Genomic DNA, 18,382 nt, shown 5'->3' on the forward strand with positions numbered 1-18,382 from the left:
AACTCTTATTTAATTATGTTTGATCCCTCAATAAAATTTGACTAGCTCCGCTCCTAGTTGAATGTTGAATCTAAACTCGAGGGCCCTCCATAATAGACAGTAGAGCTTTTCTCTCAAGCTTGCTCCTCATACCTGTCATCCGTAAAAATTTTAGACCAAATTTGTTGGGAAAAGGAGCAAGAGAAGAACAAATGGTCCTTGGTTTCAATCTCGTGATCACAAAAATAATAGTTGGGCTACTTCCCAAGAAGTCAATCTGCTCTCAGGAGGTAATCTATCCATGCCATCCAGGCGCAACTAACGCGCGCCTGGGAATATGAAACTTACGCCAATCCACGACCTTTACCTGCTTGTGCCTCATCTCTCCCCAAGTAAATCCAGCACTATAACTTGTACCAGGAGTGTTCCAACTTTCCACACCATTCTCATGCTGAGTATACGAGGAGAGCTGTAGGCCTTAATTGTAACAGCTTCCTCCAACACCAGCTGGAATTCTGTGTTTTTGGTAAAAGAAAAGAAAAAAGAAAATGCTAAATGGATGGGTGGGCAGTGGACAGAGAGAGAGGAGTGATCTTCAATTTCTGGAGAGAACATGTACAACTTATAGTAACTAGTTGTGAAAGAAAAGCGGTTGGCGTCTGATACGACAAAATCTGGTGACAGCTTTACCAAATATTCTCAATCAAATTTACATTATGAGCTAGATATTTAATTACAACAAGGGAAGTAGAACCTTTGATTAGAGGGCTCCAAGGTGGTATATATCTTATGGAAACCTTCTCTTCTCTTCTCTTCAAGTACACGTTCTCATCAAAATAACTCAAATTCAAGGTGCTCTCCTGTAGCTTTACATTCCAAATAATTGCTCTCTGTTTCTGGAGACATCACGCTTGGAACTCCAAATTCATACAACTCGGGTAGCTCAGGTGGAACAGCACACCGTATCAAAGCCCAATTCAAGCCTTCAAAGAAGGGATGTTGCTTGATCTCGGCAGCCCCTTTTTCTGTTCCCAACCTATTCTCTGGCTCCTTTACCAACAGCCCTCTGATAAGATCCCTTGCCTGGAAACTAACTAGAGGACTGTCTGGGAACTTAAGGCTCTGTAGCACAACATTAGCCAACGTTTCTTCATTCCCTGCACCTTTAAAGGGTGTCCTACCGTAGAGAAGCTCATAAAGAAAGATACCAAAGGTCCACCAATCAACAGCGGCTCCGTGACCCTCTCCTTTAATGATTTCAGGAGCCAAGTACTCATGGGTCCCAACAAAGGAATTGGATCTTGCATCAGTAGGCTCAGCCACAAGCTGTGGCAGTGATCTGATTTGAGCAGCGAGGTCTGCTTTTGCTTGCCTCTTTGTTTTTGCAGCAGCAGGAAAGAACCTAGGACTGAAGCATGGGACTTCACAGGATGGTTCGATGCAGAATGGTTGTACACAGCTTGATGATGTGCAAGGACCAGATATCCTTGCAGGATCCAAATTCGACGAAGATTTAAGGAGAGTTGGACTAACTGTGCATCTTAGTGAAAGGTCAAAATCTGTGAGCATTATGTGGCCATCTTCTCGTACCAGAATGTTTTCTGGTTTCAGATCACGGTAGACAACTCCAAGCATGTGCAAGTATTCCAAAGCAAGAAGGACCTCAGCTACATAAAACCTGCATACAAATAGTATATATAACCATTTCAGATACATACTGATGCTAGATTGAATGATTATGATGAACTATAGTGTGGAAGACTCTCATCCAACCCACTTTTTCTTATGTCATACTACACCAGTCACCACAATGGAGAAACATGTAAAAACAGCACAGTTTCCAATTAGCATAAAAAACTCAAATTTGATGTTAAGCTAGTCATGTTGAGACAATCTAGAAGTTGCAAAGCCCTTGAAAAACATTGGGATAAGAAATGGGTCAAGTAGGTCAGCAGGCCACATATTGAGCAGCAAACTTATCAGAAAGATAGGATGACCCTATCTTAAAGACAAGCACTCTTTTACTTGGATTTAAGGGGCGCGCCAAGGTGAATTGGGTGAAACCACCTATGATTACCATACCTGAACCAATTCATAACTTAAACCAGATATGATAACAAAGTAATGCAAAACTCATCGTGCTTTAGATGTTCAAACTGAATAAATGACCCATGACATGCAAGATCAAAAGTTCTGCATGTTAACAAGACAAATCCTGTTTAGTTATGTGTTATGAACTTAAATTCAAAATATCTTATGTTATTCCTTCTTTCTTTTTTATTTTTGGTGCTCAATTGTGACAATGTTTGAAAAGATTACTAGAAGGCAATCCTAATTTAAATTGACTTTTCACCATCCAAGCATCTTACCTAGCTGCTGGCTCAGGAAAACATCTTCCAGACTGCCTTTGCCGGAGGACATGCAGATCCCCACCTGGACAGTACTCCATAACTAAACATGATAGGTTATCTGATGTGAATTGGGTATATAAAGTAGGTAGAAATGGATGATCAAGCATCCTTAATATTTCTCTTTCTGTTTGAGCCCTTGGCATTTTCTTCCTTCTTGACAAAAATTCATTGTCCATGACCTTTATAGCAAACAAGCAGTTTGCGCCAATAAGCTCAGCAAGATATACTGTCCCAATATCTCCACAACCAAGCTTCTTCAAAAGATTGAAATGTCTCAACTCCAAGACCCCATCCTGCATCCTAATGTGGCGGATGGCTTCCCACCTCACATCCTTTGACATGTGAGGTCTGTTGCCACAACTAGACCCACTTAAATTGCTGTCATCACTGATGCTTGTGCTACTACTATCGCCAAGGCTACTTGAACTTTGGGAAAACTCTCCTTTTTCTCTTGATTTTGGGCTCTTTTTAGCCCTTGGAATGACAGCTCGGCCTCTGTTAGCATTGTTCTCAACCAAGGTTGGTTTGTGCACATCGGAATTCACATGACTTGAGCTCACTTCAGCACTAGTACCGGCTGACTGTGGCTTCACAGAATCTTGATTAGTTACACTCTTCAGAGAGCACTGGCATCTCTGACAAACTAATTGACTTGTGGTGGATTCCAAGCTGCTATTAACTTGATTGAAAGTATTAGAAGCACAAGCGGCAGAAGGGAAATCCTGCTTTATTTTCTTCTTAACAGAACTCTTGTTCCTGACAACTGTTTTAGCCACCCGTGGCGCATTTCTTGTCATCCTGCTTACTCTGTTGCCATTAATTGAGCTAGAAGAAGGAGCAGCATGCAACCGGCCCTTTCGTCCTGACTTGGGAGTTGATGCTCTTTTTGGAAACTTGCTTGAAGCAGGCAAGGTATTGTCAGGTTCTAACATATTATCATCAGCGTAAGAACAAGATGGAGAAGATGCAGAAGTATGCTTCTCTTTCAGATGCAGCTCTGCCTTTGGTGCTCGACTTCCAACTTTTCTTGATGTGGAAACATCAATTTGGGTTGATGTAGAAGTTTCAGTGCTAATTTGTGTTGTTACACGAGCAAAACGAGGCGAAGAATTAACACTTTGGCTCAATGACTTTATCTTGGGAGCTTGATGTGGCACAGCCATCATCCTAGAAGAAGTTGATTTGCTTTCTTCTGGCACCAAAGATATTTCAACCATGCTCCCCTTATCTTCATCTCTGGAAAGGCCAGAACCACTGGCAGATTCAACTACAACTGAATTGAACAAACTTTTTATCCTTCCAGCTTCAGAGATCCCAGGAGAACTAACTGACATTGATAACCGTTTCATAGCAGCCATCTCTGATGCCTTGGAAATGCAAAGATCCCTTAATGCCTGCTTCAGTGACAATGGCTCTGAACCACCAATTCTCGGGGAGTGGGGCATCCCCACTGTAATTGGCTTCTTCAATGCATTTTTCTTTAAAGAGCTTGAGCTTGCACCTCCTTGGTATGAAACACTCAAACCCTTGGGACCTTTAAGATTGATAGACTCAAAAAGCTGATTAATATCATTTTCTAGAGAATCCTTGAATCCCAGTTTTAGCACAGGAGGCTTCCGATCTTTGTCGCCCACACCCAATCCTGAATGTGGTCGGTATGCCCCTCTAGAACGTTGTACTGGTTTCAACTCTTCGCCTGCTTCAACAATTTCACAAGTACCAGAATATGAACCCATTCTAACTGTTACAGAGTACTAAACTTTCTTGGCTGTATCCCAAAAAAAAAAAAAGGAATGATATCACCCTCCAAATTTATACTAATTCATGTCACTGTATCAACCAACTTCAAAGATCTGAATGCATAGTAATTTGAGTCTTTTCTTTCTTCACAACAATTTTAAAGCTCATATATTCCAATAACCTAAACACAGTCACCAAATTAGAGAACCATTAAAACCAGAAGTAAAAGACTAAAAGATAAACTAAAAATGAATATATATATATATATATATATATATATATATATTATAATGAAAATATCAAAGCGCAAGCAACTCACATCAGAAAAATATTCCTAACAAATTTGTGAAAAACGAAAAAGCTGTTAGACAATCATCCATATCATCACGAATCAGAAAAAATACCCAACAGCACATTTGCATAAATTCCTCAAATCTTAAAACAAAAAGTAGGTCTTCTATCATAATCTCAAGAATTATATGCTGCTTTAATTCAAATTTTCACTATGATCATAATTAAATTAGTTAGGACAATTAAAATCACGAATACTAATGCCGTTTCTGCACTTTTCAGGTATAATTATAACTAACTACAAAACCACATGCTAGATTTAAGCTAAAAAAAGATAGTTAATAAATTAAAACTACATACGCCAAGCACAAATTTAGTCTATATTTTTCATTTTTTATTTCTTTCATACGCGACGGATCAGAAAAAAAATTTTAAAAAAACTATTACGCCGAATCCAAATTGCAAACTAATCTTTGTTCCATTTCCAGCTTACAGAAAAGCAAAAACTACGGATCCAGCAAAAATAACAAAGACAAAAACACTCTAAACAAAACTTAAGTGCCAACCAAAGCCCAACGCCAAAAAGGTAAAACTAAAAACACAACACAAACTCAGAAACTGAAAGCTCAAACTTCCTTAACATTTCTTGCATGTATCAAACCCAACCCAAAACCAAAGATCCAAAACAACAACAACAAAACCAAAACTTAAAATTCAAGAGAAAGAAACAGTACCTTAATAAGAAAGACGAAGCGAGCGAAAGCATTGAAGAAATGATTTGGGGACTAAAATGTGTGAAATGAGAAAGTTAACAAACAGATTTTCAGGGATTGAAAACCCTAAGCAAAAGTGCAAAAACCGAAGAGGGTTTGAAGAAAGAAAAGAGAAGAGTACAATAATAAAATTAAAAAAAAAAAAAAAAGAACCTGCGTTCTTTCTTTTTACTCCTTGGGCTCTGATTATTTTGAAGGATGCAAATGGGCCCACCATATATCGATGTGGGTCTCACGTAGCAGGGAAAGAGGGGAAAGGTTTTTTACAAGATAGATGTGGACACTGGCTACTTGATTTAACAAGAGAATATTTTATTTATTATTATGGCTTCCGCCAACGAGTAAATTAAATGAATTCTCCCATATTTTAAGACCGTGACAGAATATTTAATTTTTTTTTTTGCACTTTCCATTTCTTTGGATTCCTGGTTTTGTTTTATTTTTTATTTTTTTATTTATGTATACAATTATGCATACATCAGTCTTTTTCGTGACAAGATGGTTAGGACAAACGGTGACTGATTCTACTTAAGAATGTAAATCATGTTTATTAATGAAACAAAAACAACCTACGAAATTGTTGAAAAGAAATTTACGAGAAATTGGTCGCAATCAATTATCGTACTTTGTATACTGCTACATTTTTTATGCAATTCTTTTTTTTTTATTTGGAGAACATTAATCAAATACTGGTGTGTCTAATTTATATGAGCTCAACTTAATCCATTTCATCATTAGATTTTAATCATAATCTTAAATGACTGTCCAATCAAATTAGATAAAAATATTAAATTTAGATAATATCATTCATTTTATATTTAGAAAGAAAATAATGAACTTAAATCATTAAAAAAATAAAGATCGAATTTTTATGAATATGTTTCCATTTTTAACCCCATGGTTCTTAATGCATCTGGTTTCAGTAAAAGATTTTAGGAACAAAAAAAAAAAAAGAGTTTAGGAAAAGGTCACTTTATTTTTTATTTTTTATTTTTTATTATTTTCCCTATTCCCATATATGTTGAAAGAATGAAGAAGCTTCTATGAGTGTACGCTTTGAAAAAGTTAAAATATCTTGTCTTGAGGTTAAAGTATGAAAGGTGATTAGGTTTTAAGTATCCAGGATGGTCTTGGTAAAAAAGCATGTACCTTTAACTTTCGTAATCTTAAACATCTATTCATATTAATCATCTCTATTTATTTTTTACCCCGACCAGCTAAATAAGTTGTCAGGAAGATCAATATGAGGGAAAGGCTAATTAATGAGGAAGGACCATGAATCATTGTCAGCACCACTTCTTCAATTGCAATAAATTTCTTTGTTAGAACATTAAAGGTTTTTTCAAACCAGAAGAAAATAACAAGGCCTTTTGTTACATTTGCAGCACCCTCCCCTATAAACCATAGCTTTCTTTTATATATTTACGTACACATGTACATTGATATTTGTTTTTTTTTTTCTGAGTTTGATTGGAACGATAATATTTGTGGAGTATGTATTTCTATTTGATCACAATTTAAAAAAATAAATATTGTATTTAATATTTGTAATCTTTTATGTTTTTATATGAATGTATTGTATGCTGAGAAATGAACTTTTCCGTTTTTAATGATATTTCCTGAAAAAAAAATAATTAATGGTACAGATTATATACATGTAACAAGTTTCTTTTACCAAAGAAAAAAAAGTTAACATCAGACCATCTTAATTCCTGTTGAAACACATGGGGTTTGCCATAGATCATAAATTCATGCCAACCATATTTTTGCCAAGTTATACCAACCAGCTTCCAGGATTAAAAGCTGTGTTTACCCTCCATGGATCCCACAGTTTTTTCTTTTAACTATATATTTTATTAATATAATAATATTATGAAAGTCTTTATTTCAAATTTGACTGTAAAAAAAGGGTTGGTAAGTGGTGAGGAGTAAAGATTTGGTGTAAGTGTAAGGAATTAATTACCCTTCAATAATTGATGAAATCAAAAAACAATGTCAGGGTTGGCCTGGCAGGATTTTGGGATGCACTCCTGACTCCAATCCATTGTACTGAGAGCTCATTTCTTTTGGCTGCTTCTTGCATCAGCCGCATAAAATTAAAATGCTTTTTATCATTTGTATTTCAAAATTCAAATCAAGCATGTATTGTGAACACGCCTTTATTACTGCTATTTATATTTTCTAAATAATAAAACCAAACCACACCACCAACCCCAAAGGAATTCAACAAAGACTTTAACCATTGAATTACTACCAAATGATTATTGTTGATAAGTGACAACTCAGAACTTGAAGGATTTCCTACGAATCAACCATAAAGTTCAATAAAGAGGAAAGAGAAGGGAAAAAAAAAAAGAAAAGAAAAATAATAGATTTTTTTTCTAGAAATCAATTATTTTTCTAAAAGAAAATTAAAAAAAAATTGATTGCTATAAAAAGATATGCTGCCCACGTTATCCTTCCATGGCCCCTGCCGGCGCCCGAAGAATATGAAGGAAGATTAAATATTAAAAATGCAAAGCAAGCAGGCAGAAAAATTTTTTAAGAAGAATTTTGTGCAATGATGCTCTGACTTTACCATGTTTTGATTCATTTCTTTTAAGACTCGTCACCTCGTTTTAGATCCTCTTTCAATGATACCCTCCCATTATTTATGCTAACATATTCCCTTTTCTTTTTCTCCTTTCATTCTTAATTGTAAGTCAGCCATTTCGAACTACTTAAGTACTTGGTATAAAATTTTAAAAGATGTATAATACTTTAAAAAGCTCTCAAATTATTTAAGAAATTTAATTAAGTTTTTATTTTTTCTATTCAATTAAATTCATATATTTTTATTTTAGATCAAATAGAGTCTTATAACTAATAATTAACTAATTACAATTAATTAAAATACTACTTGTTATTTTTATACACATTTGATATTCACATGACATTGACATAAAGAGTGAAAATATTAAATAATTATGTTATTAGGTCATATTAGTATGTTATGTCATAATCTATTATGATATCAACATTTTATTATACAAAATAATAAGTGACATTTTGATTAATAATAGTTAATGAACTATTTATCATAAAATCTTATTTGATTCAATTTAAAATATAAAAACTTGATCGAACACAATAAAATAATAAAAATGTTTTTTTAAATATTATGTCTAAAAGATATATGGCTACACTCAAAAAATTAGATTTGAATTCATTCTTTTTTAATATATGGTAAACTTTGGGACCAAGCCAAATAAACCTAGTTTTGATCCATGAAAAAGAACAAACCCTTAAAGCCCATTAAAGGTGAGGAAAAAGTTTTGAAGTGTTTCTTATCCGGCTGTGCAAATCTTGTTAATCTAAAAGAAACAGAACCCTTTAAAAGTTTCTTTTTTTCTTCTTTAAATTTGAGTAAAACTCATAAATATGCTTTAAAAGGAAAAATAACAAATTTTTGTTAAAAGAAAACAAGAAAAACTAAATTATTAAAAATATATTGGACCACAAATAAACCTAAGTCATGAAATTTTTTAATAAAGCAGTAGAACCATCATTCTCACATGGAGTGCCCACCTCCCTAGAAAAGGATGGTTGGTGTTTGTCTTTGCCTTAAAGCCAAGGAATATAAGACTTCATACAAAATTCAAAAAAAAAAAAAAAGAAAGAGAAAAAGGAAATCCATTAAAACGGTGCCACCCTAAATCCCTAAAAAGTAAAAACAAAAAAAGGTGGACTTCTTCTTCCATGGAGTTACAGCTTTGTTTTCTTCTCACCCTCTCGACAAATTTGCCCCACTTTGTAGCCACTGTCCACTGTTGCCATTAACAACTTACATTTTGAACCGTACCAAATAAACAGAGTTAAACAGTTAATGCTTTCACATCTTGAAAAAGGAGGGGGCCATTTTTTTTGTACGGAGCTTAGCAGAAAGAGCCAAAATATTTTCTTGTGTTGCCCCTATGGGAGATTGCTTAGGGTTTAGAAGTCCCAAAATAAATTCATGGTGTGGTCCTCGTTCAACCCATGTTTGCTATTGGCCTTGCAAACTGTAAATATGCATCCCTTACTTGTTCACAACGAATGCAAAGGTGCTACACCTCTTTTCTTATTGTAAAATAAGGGATCAAACTCTCTCCATATAATTTTCAGTCGATTCTTCAACTACTTGATTAATTTATATTATTGAATTTGTCAAATTTTCTTAATACTAATTTTTTATGTTGAATAAAAATTATGTTATAGTTTATTTTAAGTATACTGAAACGATCCTCGTGCTTCGTTGCTGGTAAACAATTATTGAAAAAAATTAAAAGAGGAAAATTATATGAGGATGGTTTTTTTTTTGGATTATTACGAAAATTTTATTTAAAAAGAAGAAAAAAGTACAATATTGTGGCGGTAGTCAAAGTAGCAATTATCAACTCACGTGTCTATAGCAATTTCAGAGAACTTCTATTTACGAATACAATCTTAATATCTTATAGTAAACTCCATTAAAAGACTAAGAAAATAAAAGCAAAACCTAAATAATATAAAGAAGAAAAACATGTTGCAATGTAGAAAATACGATCAAATAGTCCTTAAAAAAGAGATTGCGCACGATATAGAAACAGCCAAGGTGAGGGAGGAAACAATCCACAGAGAGAATAAGGATCAACCTCAAAACAACAAATTTTTGCAAAAATCAAGTAGCTACAATGAAATCCATATTATTTCTGGTCCAAATAATAGGGTTCACATTTGTTGCTGTCCAATGAGGCTGTACATTGGGTTCGATAAATAATCAAAAAATCTTGAAAAATCCAAAACAGTAGCATTTAAAAGCAGTAAAAATATTGAACTTAAATAATGTCAATCTATTTAAGCAGATTTTAACATATCCAAATTACAATTAAATCAGAATATTTTATGCTGTTCAAAGAGTGTCAGGAGTGGCTCAATACCTTTAAAGCTTAAATATTTAAATGAAGTTTTTTTTATTCAAATTTTAAAAAAATTACTGTTAGTTGGAGATCATTAAAAATATATTATATTTATTAAAAATAAAAAAATTATTAAAAATTAGTAATATTATGAAAGTTGAGAAATGATAAAAAAATAGAAATTTATTAGGCATATATTGAGAAAGTGAGAAAACATGTAATTTTATTAATTATTTTTATTTTTACATAAGTGAGGAAGTGAGATAAATAGTTGAAAATTAATAAGAGATGGGAAGTGAGGGAAAATAAATATTTAGTAGACATTTAATTTAAAAAATATTTTATTAAATATTTTATTTTTTATATATTTAATATAATTAATTATATGATATAAAATTATGAGGTCTATAAAATTGTGAGGTCTAAAGCAAGGGCTTTGGTGGCTTTATACTAAAGCCGACCCTGAAGAGTGTTAGGAAGATATATGTTTCCTATGTAAAATAATTTAAAAACAAAGAGTTGAAAATCCAACTTTTGCATTTTATTTGAACATTAATTTTCTCAATCTAAGTACCAACTCCTCTTATGCATGTAATTCAATACAGGGATGCAAATTCCCAAAAGAAAAAAAAGGGAAAGATTCATGCATTAAGAAAGAATAACAATGGGTAGTTACGGTGAAGAGAAATGGGTATTTTCTGTAAGGGTAAAATACTCACACGTGCATTTTGAAATTCTGATCAAAATTACACGGAAGCTTATTGATTTGAGAAGCAGACACTTTACCCCAAAAATCTTAACACCGTTTATTGAAAAAGTGAAAAGACTAAAGTACTTTCTATTTTTCATTTAAAAATTTTTTTCTTTTAAAAAAATTACTTGCTAGATCCAATCGGATTTGCCGTTCTCTAGCCTAATCTGGCACATTACACGACCAGATCTGTGCTCCCTAAGAGAGTGCACTCCCTCAGGGAGTAGACAATGGCAATGCACCAGATCTAGCAAAATCTGGCCAAAGAACGTGAAATTTGATCGAATTTGGCTTGGAAGGTAAGTTTTTTGTTAAGAAAAAAATATAAAAATGAAAAATAAAGGTTTATATAATATTGTAATTTTTAACATGCTCAAGGGTAAAATTGTTCAAAAAATATTACAACATTAGCAAATTAACGAAAACCCTAACGATTGACTAACAGTTAGACTTATAAGTCCAACGACAGACATTCTTTTAAGGCGGAGTGTCTATTTCTCAAATCAATAAACTTTTTAGAATTTTGATCAAAAGTTAGGGGTGTGTGGGTATTTTACTCTTTTTCTAGTTCTTTTATATCAAATTTTTTTTTTTAGAAACAAAAACAAATTAGTCAAAATGTTAATTTGAGAGAAAGAATCAATATTTGAGGGAGATGAATATTATTCCTTAATTTTCAGTCAGTTATAGAGCAATACATGATACTCCTCAACATGGGCATAAATGTTAAGAATATTCATGTTGCTTACCAAAGAATGAAATTATCCTTGTTGAAAAGCCTTTGTAAACAAATCAGCCAACTGCAAACTAGTACGAATATATCCTGGAGTAATAATCCTAGCAATAACCTTCTCTCTAATAAAATGACAATCCATTTTGTCCATTCTTGGAAGATGAAATTTTTACAAATATGTGATGCAAACTAATTGTTACAATAAAGATCAACTACATCAAAATGATCAAAACCAAAAAATAAACAAAAACAATAGCCATATAACTTTACAACGTGTAGTTGACATAACTCTAAATTCTGATTCTGTTGAACTCTTTGTCACTACATACTGTTTCTTTGACTTTCAACTAATAAGTAAATCACTAAGAAATATACTAAGCATAATACTAAAAAAACCTCCTAAATTATTTAAGAAAATTCAAATAATTCATTATTTTTTTATTACGTTCAATCAAGTCTTTATATTTTTATTTTGAATCAAATAGACTCTTACAATTAACAGTTGATTAATTGTCATTAATTAAAAATCACTTATCATTTTATGTATATGTGATGCTGACGTGAAAGGTGAAATGTCACATGATCTTGTCATCTGTCACATCATCATTCATTATGACATGTTAACTTGCCACGTTAACATTACGTGGCATAAAATGATAAATGATATTTTGACTAACAACAGTTAGTCAATCATTTATTATAAGAACTTATTTGACTCAAAATAAAAATATAAAAACTTGATTAAACACAACAAACGAATAAAAGCTTATTTAAATTTTTCATTAATAGTTCAGAGTTTTTTTTAGATATTATGCTAATGTATTATAACTAGTAATTGATTTTCTTTTGTCTTGATATTTTACTCAATCACTATCAGTATCATCTTTTATACGTGAAGACTTTGCTAACAGTAAAATTCCTTGCCCTGTGCTCCCTTAAGGTATTTCAATATCTTATAAGCTACTTGCAATTGAGAATTTCCAAGTTTGCCCATGAATTGTGACAAAACTTGGATTGCGTAAGCTATGTCAAGTTTGGTGAAGGTTAAATATAACAACTTTCCAATCGATTGTCTGTAATTGGTAGCATTTGGCATATAATCATCACCATCAATTGGACTTTGTGATTGTAATCAATAGAAGTAGATACTGTTTTTGCTACCAAAAACCCATACTCATTTAACAAGTCTAATGTGTACTACCTTTGATAGATGGAGATTCCTTTATCTAATCTAGCAACTTAAATTCCACGAAAATATTTTAAGCGCTCCAAGATCCTTGAGTCTGAATCTTAAATATTCTTTCACATCATTAGCAACTTGAATAGAAGAGCCGACAATAACAATGTTATTCACATATACCAACAAAGCAATAAATTCTCCAGCATTTGTTATTTTATAGAACAAATAGTAATCAAATTTAGATTGATAATTGGACTTCCATTGTCTAGAAGTTTGTTTAAGCCCATAGAGCAACTTTTGTAGTTTACAAACTAATTTTATGTTTGGTGGATACTCTCCTTGAATTATACAACTTGTGGCAATATCATATTAATAGTTTCTTTCATATCACAATTCAAAAAAGTATTGTTGATATCCAATAGAGATAAATGTCATCCTTTTATAGCTACTGATGCTAAGAACAATCGGACAATTATTTGTTTAGCCACGAGACTAAAGATCTCATTGTAGTCAAACCCCCTCTTTGATTATTTCCTTTGGCTACAAGGCAAGTCGTATATCTTTCTACACTACCATCTACATGAAGTTTCACTTTATATACTCATTTGCATCCTATGACATTGGAGCCACTAGGTAAGAAAACTACAGCCCGTGTTCCATTATCTACCAAAGCATCTAGTTCAATTTTCATGGCATCTTTCCGTTGGACATGTTTGACAACTTGATGATAAATATTTGGTTCAGATATGTGAGGTAATAAAGTGATGAATGCTTTATGAAAAAAGAAAGTTGACTGGATGAAACGTATTTCTCAATGGGATGAGCTGTAGCATAATTGATATGAAAAGGTAGTTTGCAATGATAAGCATCTAAATATTTTGGAGGATTCCTAATTCTAGAAATTTTTCAAGGAGATGAAAATTTTTCAAAATCAAGATTAAGGTTAGAAGAGTTGCAATCAAAAGTATGTGAGATATCAGAAATTCAATAGGTAAAACAAAGAGAGTTAATCAGTTTTTAGGATTAGAATTTGTGTAACAGTAGAAATTTATATGCTTGAGGAATTAATAGGAGAGTGAACAAATGATGTATCTGAATGAAATGAGGGATTAGTAGATTCAAAACTAGGAATAATTTGGTAGAACCACATGAATTATGTATGGTTTTTGAATTTTGAAAAGGAAATATTTTCTCATGAAAAACAACAGCTCTGAAAATAAAAGATTTTGTGTTTCCATATCATAAAGTTTATATCTTTTAATTTGAATAGGGTATCCAATGAAGACACAATTTCTAGCTCTGTGATCAAATTTTTTTCAATTATGAGAGAGTGTAGAAGCAAAATCCAAAGAACCAAAAACTCTAAATTGAGAATAAGGAGTTTGTGAAATAAAAGTTCATATGGTATTTTATTTTGAACAACATGTTAAAACAATTAACTGAAAAATACCAAAATGACCTCAAGGCGTGTAACAATGGCACTGTGCTTAAGATTTTATTTGCTCACACTGATTGTGTGGAAAAAGGTTATAAGTGATAAACTTCGAGGATATAATGAAGTCCAGTGATTAATTGTGTTTTACATTGATGAAATCAATCAATTGAGCATCCATCGATGTATGGCAAAATTACCTAAACTTTTATAAGATTTTCTATAATAAAATGATATAAAAAGAAATCTTGACAATATTGAAAAGGAAGGAGAGATTATTCTTTTATTGTTCTAAGTGTTTTTTGTTCAAGACACAATTGTGTCTTATTTATTGAAAAGGAAAAAGGTTTTATTTATAGGAAATTGTGACAATTTCCAATTGTGTCTGTTTCAAATATTGTCTGTTTCTATCCGTCAAGTGCCATTAATTAAATATTAAAATTAATTAAAAGGAAGGAGAGATTATTCTTTTATTGTTCTAAGTGTTTTTTGTTCAAGACACAATTGTGTCTTATTTATTGAAAAGGAAAAAAGTTTTATTTATAGGAAATTGTGACAATTTCCAATTGTGTCTGTTTAAACAAATATTGTCTATTTTTATCCGTCAAGTGCCATTAATTAAATATCAAAATTAATCAATTTTAAGACCAACTTGTTCCAAAGTACACATTTATGATCCATTGCCTACTAAAGATCAGGCTCAATAAGTTAGTACTCCTCTTTATTTAAATTACACTTTTTCCTTTTATTTTTCCAATGTGAGATTGTGTCCCACATTCATTATTATCGAAAATGTCTCATAGAACATGAGTACAGTCTGCTTATAATATGAGCAACAAAAAAAAAAAAGAATCTCTCCAAAATTTAAAAGATAAAAAGGATTGAAACAATAGCAATTTAGCAACTATTCATGAGTGTTGACGTTTTCTTTCAACAAACCTATTTTATCGAGGAGTGGCTACACAAAATAATTGATGTACAATCCGTTCTCTTTCTAATTCATAAAACTAAAATTACCGAATTAACACAGTAGAAGGTTCAAATTCAAAGTTCAGATATTATACAAATTCTTTATATATTTAAAAGTTGTCTTCAAATTTTTTTTTGAGTGACGAAGTCGTCTTCAAATTTGTGGAGTTTCAAGTTTCAAGTAATAAAGCATTAATGAACATTAACACCTTTGTATACACATGGGCGGACGCAGCCTTATAGGAGTGTTGTCAAATGAGACCACTGAATTCCTAAAAATCTACATAAGTATATTAGTTAATTAGAGTTTTAATTAAAGTTTTATATAATCAATGATAGTAATGAAACCATTATCTTTTTTCTGTAATTTTGTAGGGAAGGGATCGAAGATTTTAAATAAATTTATCAAAAAGTAATTTATATATTAATATTTAAATACTAAAAGATTAAAAAAAATTTATAATTTAAGATTTTATTAAAAAAATCAAAACTTAAACTTTTTTTTTTCAAAAAATTTAAATCCTACTCTTGAGACTTTCAGTAAAGCTTCTTCTTCTCAATCCTTGGTTACATTTTTCACTTTCTTAAAACAATTCATTTAATAATTTACACTCAAATTTAATTTTTAAATATTTCATGTTTAAATATTTTTTGATTAATTTAATAATTTAAGATTCAAACAAAATTTAATTAATAGGAAATAGTATTGCATATCAAATAATATCTTGAAATTATTATTTTTATTTATTTTATAAATATATTATTTGATTATTTAATTTTTATATGTAATCGTATATGATTTGTGGATGTTTATGTATAAAAATCGTTTGAAATTGAGCTGAGGTCAATCTGTACGTGGCACGGGATGCAGAAGAAGGAGAAAAAAATCTTAAGGAATCAAATAATGGTGCTATGCCAAAAACATGAGACAAAAGCAGTGCACGACATGAGGCCTACTGATGTAACATTGTACTATATAAATAAGATAATCAACTTTGTCGTTGATGTCGACATAGAAAAGACTATGGAGATCGTCAATTCATGATATTAAATGGGTAAATCAATACTGTTCCCAATCCATTGGGAAGCCATCATTTTTCTTTTTCTTTTTTATTGGAAAGAAAATCTAATTAGCCTTTCTACCTTGAAAGTACATCACATATTAATTCATTGGGACGCTGTCGTTTTCACTTTAATTCTTTTACTAGAAATTTAGCTGAAACAGTGATATTACATTTGGTTGAGCAAAATTACTCTAAAACAAATATTTTAGAAAATATTTTAAAAAATTTTAAATTTAATAAAATTTTGAAACGAGACTTGTGGATGTGGTAGTTTGTATGTAAAATTATTTTTACATCAATGTAAACCCTAGTCTCAAAGAACAAATTTTGGACAAAAATTTTTCAATAAAATTAATAATCTCAAGTAAGAAATTTATCTTTTGACCTGACACCATTAAATTTAAAATATCCATAATTGAACAAAAGATTTACTTTCAATATTTTCATTTCAGTAAAAAAATTTCTCAAACTGTTTGAGAAATAAAGAGTATGATGACAAAAGATTTTAACTCAAGAAAGAAGTTTAAGGTTTTCAAGTAGATGCAACTTCAAATTTCCAAAACTTTAAATCAAAATTTTTTAGATTTTTTTTTTCTAATTAAGATTTTTGAGAGGAAGATGAGTAGATTTTTTTTTTTTAAAAAAATGCTTAAATTAAAAAAATAAGTTAAAGAGGTATTTTTTGTGCCCCAAAATATTTATTTGGTATTAAGTCTAACTTTTTTTTAACTATTGGCTAATTATATTAACATTTAAGGGACTAATAACATCATTTTTAAAAAAATAAAAACATTTTTGAAGTACTTTGAAAGAATTTTTTAGATTTTACCTCTAAAAGAAATGTCTTTAACTTGGAATGGGGTTAAAAAGCATAGACCCAGAAGTATGAAAATATTCATCGCTTGGTTTGGCCGATTGGGCTTAAAGCCTTAAACCCATGATAGAGACTGAGGGAGTGGTGGGCCCTTCATTTCCAACGTTAATTCTTTTGACTGGATAATCAGCGTCGTCTAGACATCATTAATTCATGATAATGAAATTAAAGGGTAATCAATATATATATATATCAATTGACAAACCATCAACTCAATATACGCTGATCTACAATCAGTTGACGTGCTTTCAACGTACCAACTTAATATTCAAAAAATTGAATTGAAATCTTCTTTTTTTGTTTTTTAATTTTAATGTATTAGTTCCAAGGTTAATCATGCCGGGAAATGATTAGGCATTGCTTCCTCTTTTCCTAAGATAAAGCATCGACATAATAATTCTAGAAATAAATGGTAGAAAATAATTATAATTCATAATAAGATTATTCCATTATTTCTTTATGAAAAAAGAAAAAGTATCTAACAAGGGTGATCACAGTGACATTCAACATTATCGACACATCTCCCTACGGCAGAAACTCCATAATTATTACTACAGATATGAGTGCACTCGTCAACCGTGCACCCTGGTAGGTATTCCAGAAATATATGGCACGTTTTTGTTGCCTCCACGATCATTGGTTCGCTTCCTGAAACAAATTTTTGTAATGGATATAAATAGTTGTTAGTGGTTAAAATCATAATAATCAACGAAAAATTAGGAGAAAGAGGAAATTAACTCACCAAAATTGGCAAGGAGAAGGATGGAAAGAAGTAGAAATGATATGAAGCCTTTCATGATGAATGAATCTTTTTCCTTTTGTCTTGTTTAACTAATTGTGATAATAGTAGCTTGCATATATATATATATATATAACATGTGGTGTCTTTTCAAAATCAAAGATAATGTCTTTTAATATGAAAAGTTGTTTCTTGATAAAGTAACTACTAAACAAATAACTCGATTCGAAAATTATAACTTATCCTATAAAAAATTATCTTTTCATAAAGTAATTATTGAAAAAACATCATTATTCACAAGTTATATCTTGATACATCAAAAGGTGTATTTAAAGAGAAAAAAGTATTTTAATGGAAGATTGTACCCTTAACAAAAAGACACTTATAAGTTTATATAAAGATTTGTTGGTAACCAATTTGAGACATGGAAATGAATATGAGAAATGAATTAACTCACCAAGGAGAAGGATGGAAAGAAGTAGAAATGAAATAAAGCCTTTCATGATGAATGAATCCTTTTTCCTTTTTTC

General features: G+C 31.3%; 1 protein-coding gene across 2 annotated transcripts; it reads right to left on the reverse strand.

Annotated features, from left to right (window-relative positions):
* Nucleotides 1–550: 550 nt before the first annotated feature.
* On the reverse strand, nt 551–5,353 carry LOC18598189 (serine/threonine-protein kinase KIPK2-like). 2 transcript variants are annotated; one of them, XM_007027607.3, is made up of 3 exons: nt 5,156–5,353; nt 2,349–4,158; nt 551–1,657 (listed from the first exon to the last, which is right to left on the reverse strand). In XM_007027607.3, the coding sequence occupies exons 2-3, from the start codon at nt 4,124–4,126 to the stop codon at nt 811–813; spliced, it is 2,625 nt and encodes an 874-aa protein (XP_007027669.3). In that variant the 5' UTR covers nt 4,127–4,158; nt 5,156–5,353; the 3' UTR covers nt 551–810. The 2 variants fall into 2 exon arrangements, with proteins under 2 accessions (XP_007027669.3, XP_007027668.3); XM_007027606.3 differs by having other exon boundaries at nt 2,349–4,311.
* Between the last annotated feature and the right edge of the window lie 13,029 nt (nt 5,354–18,382).

The sequence above is a fragment of the Theobroma cacao genome, chromosome 5, assembly GCF_053813885.1.
Source record: "Theobroma cacao isolate CCN51 chromosome 5, ASM5381388v1, whole genome shotgun sequence".
NCBI classification, from domain to species: domain Eukaryota; kingdom Viridiplantae; phylum Streptophyta; class Magnoliopsida; order Malvales; family Malvaceae; genus Theobroma; species Theobroma cacao.

Coding starts and splice junctions, on each gene's coding strand:
- LOC18598189 (XM_007027607.3), bottom strand. CDS start 4,126: ATGGGTTCATATTCTGGTACTTGTGAAATTGTTGAAGCAGGCGAAGAG. Junction 1,658..2,348: donor TTTCCTGAGCCAGCAGCTAG/GTAAGATGCTTG, acceptor ATTTGTATGCAG/GTTTTATGTAGCTGAGGTCC.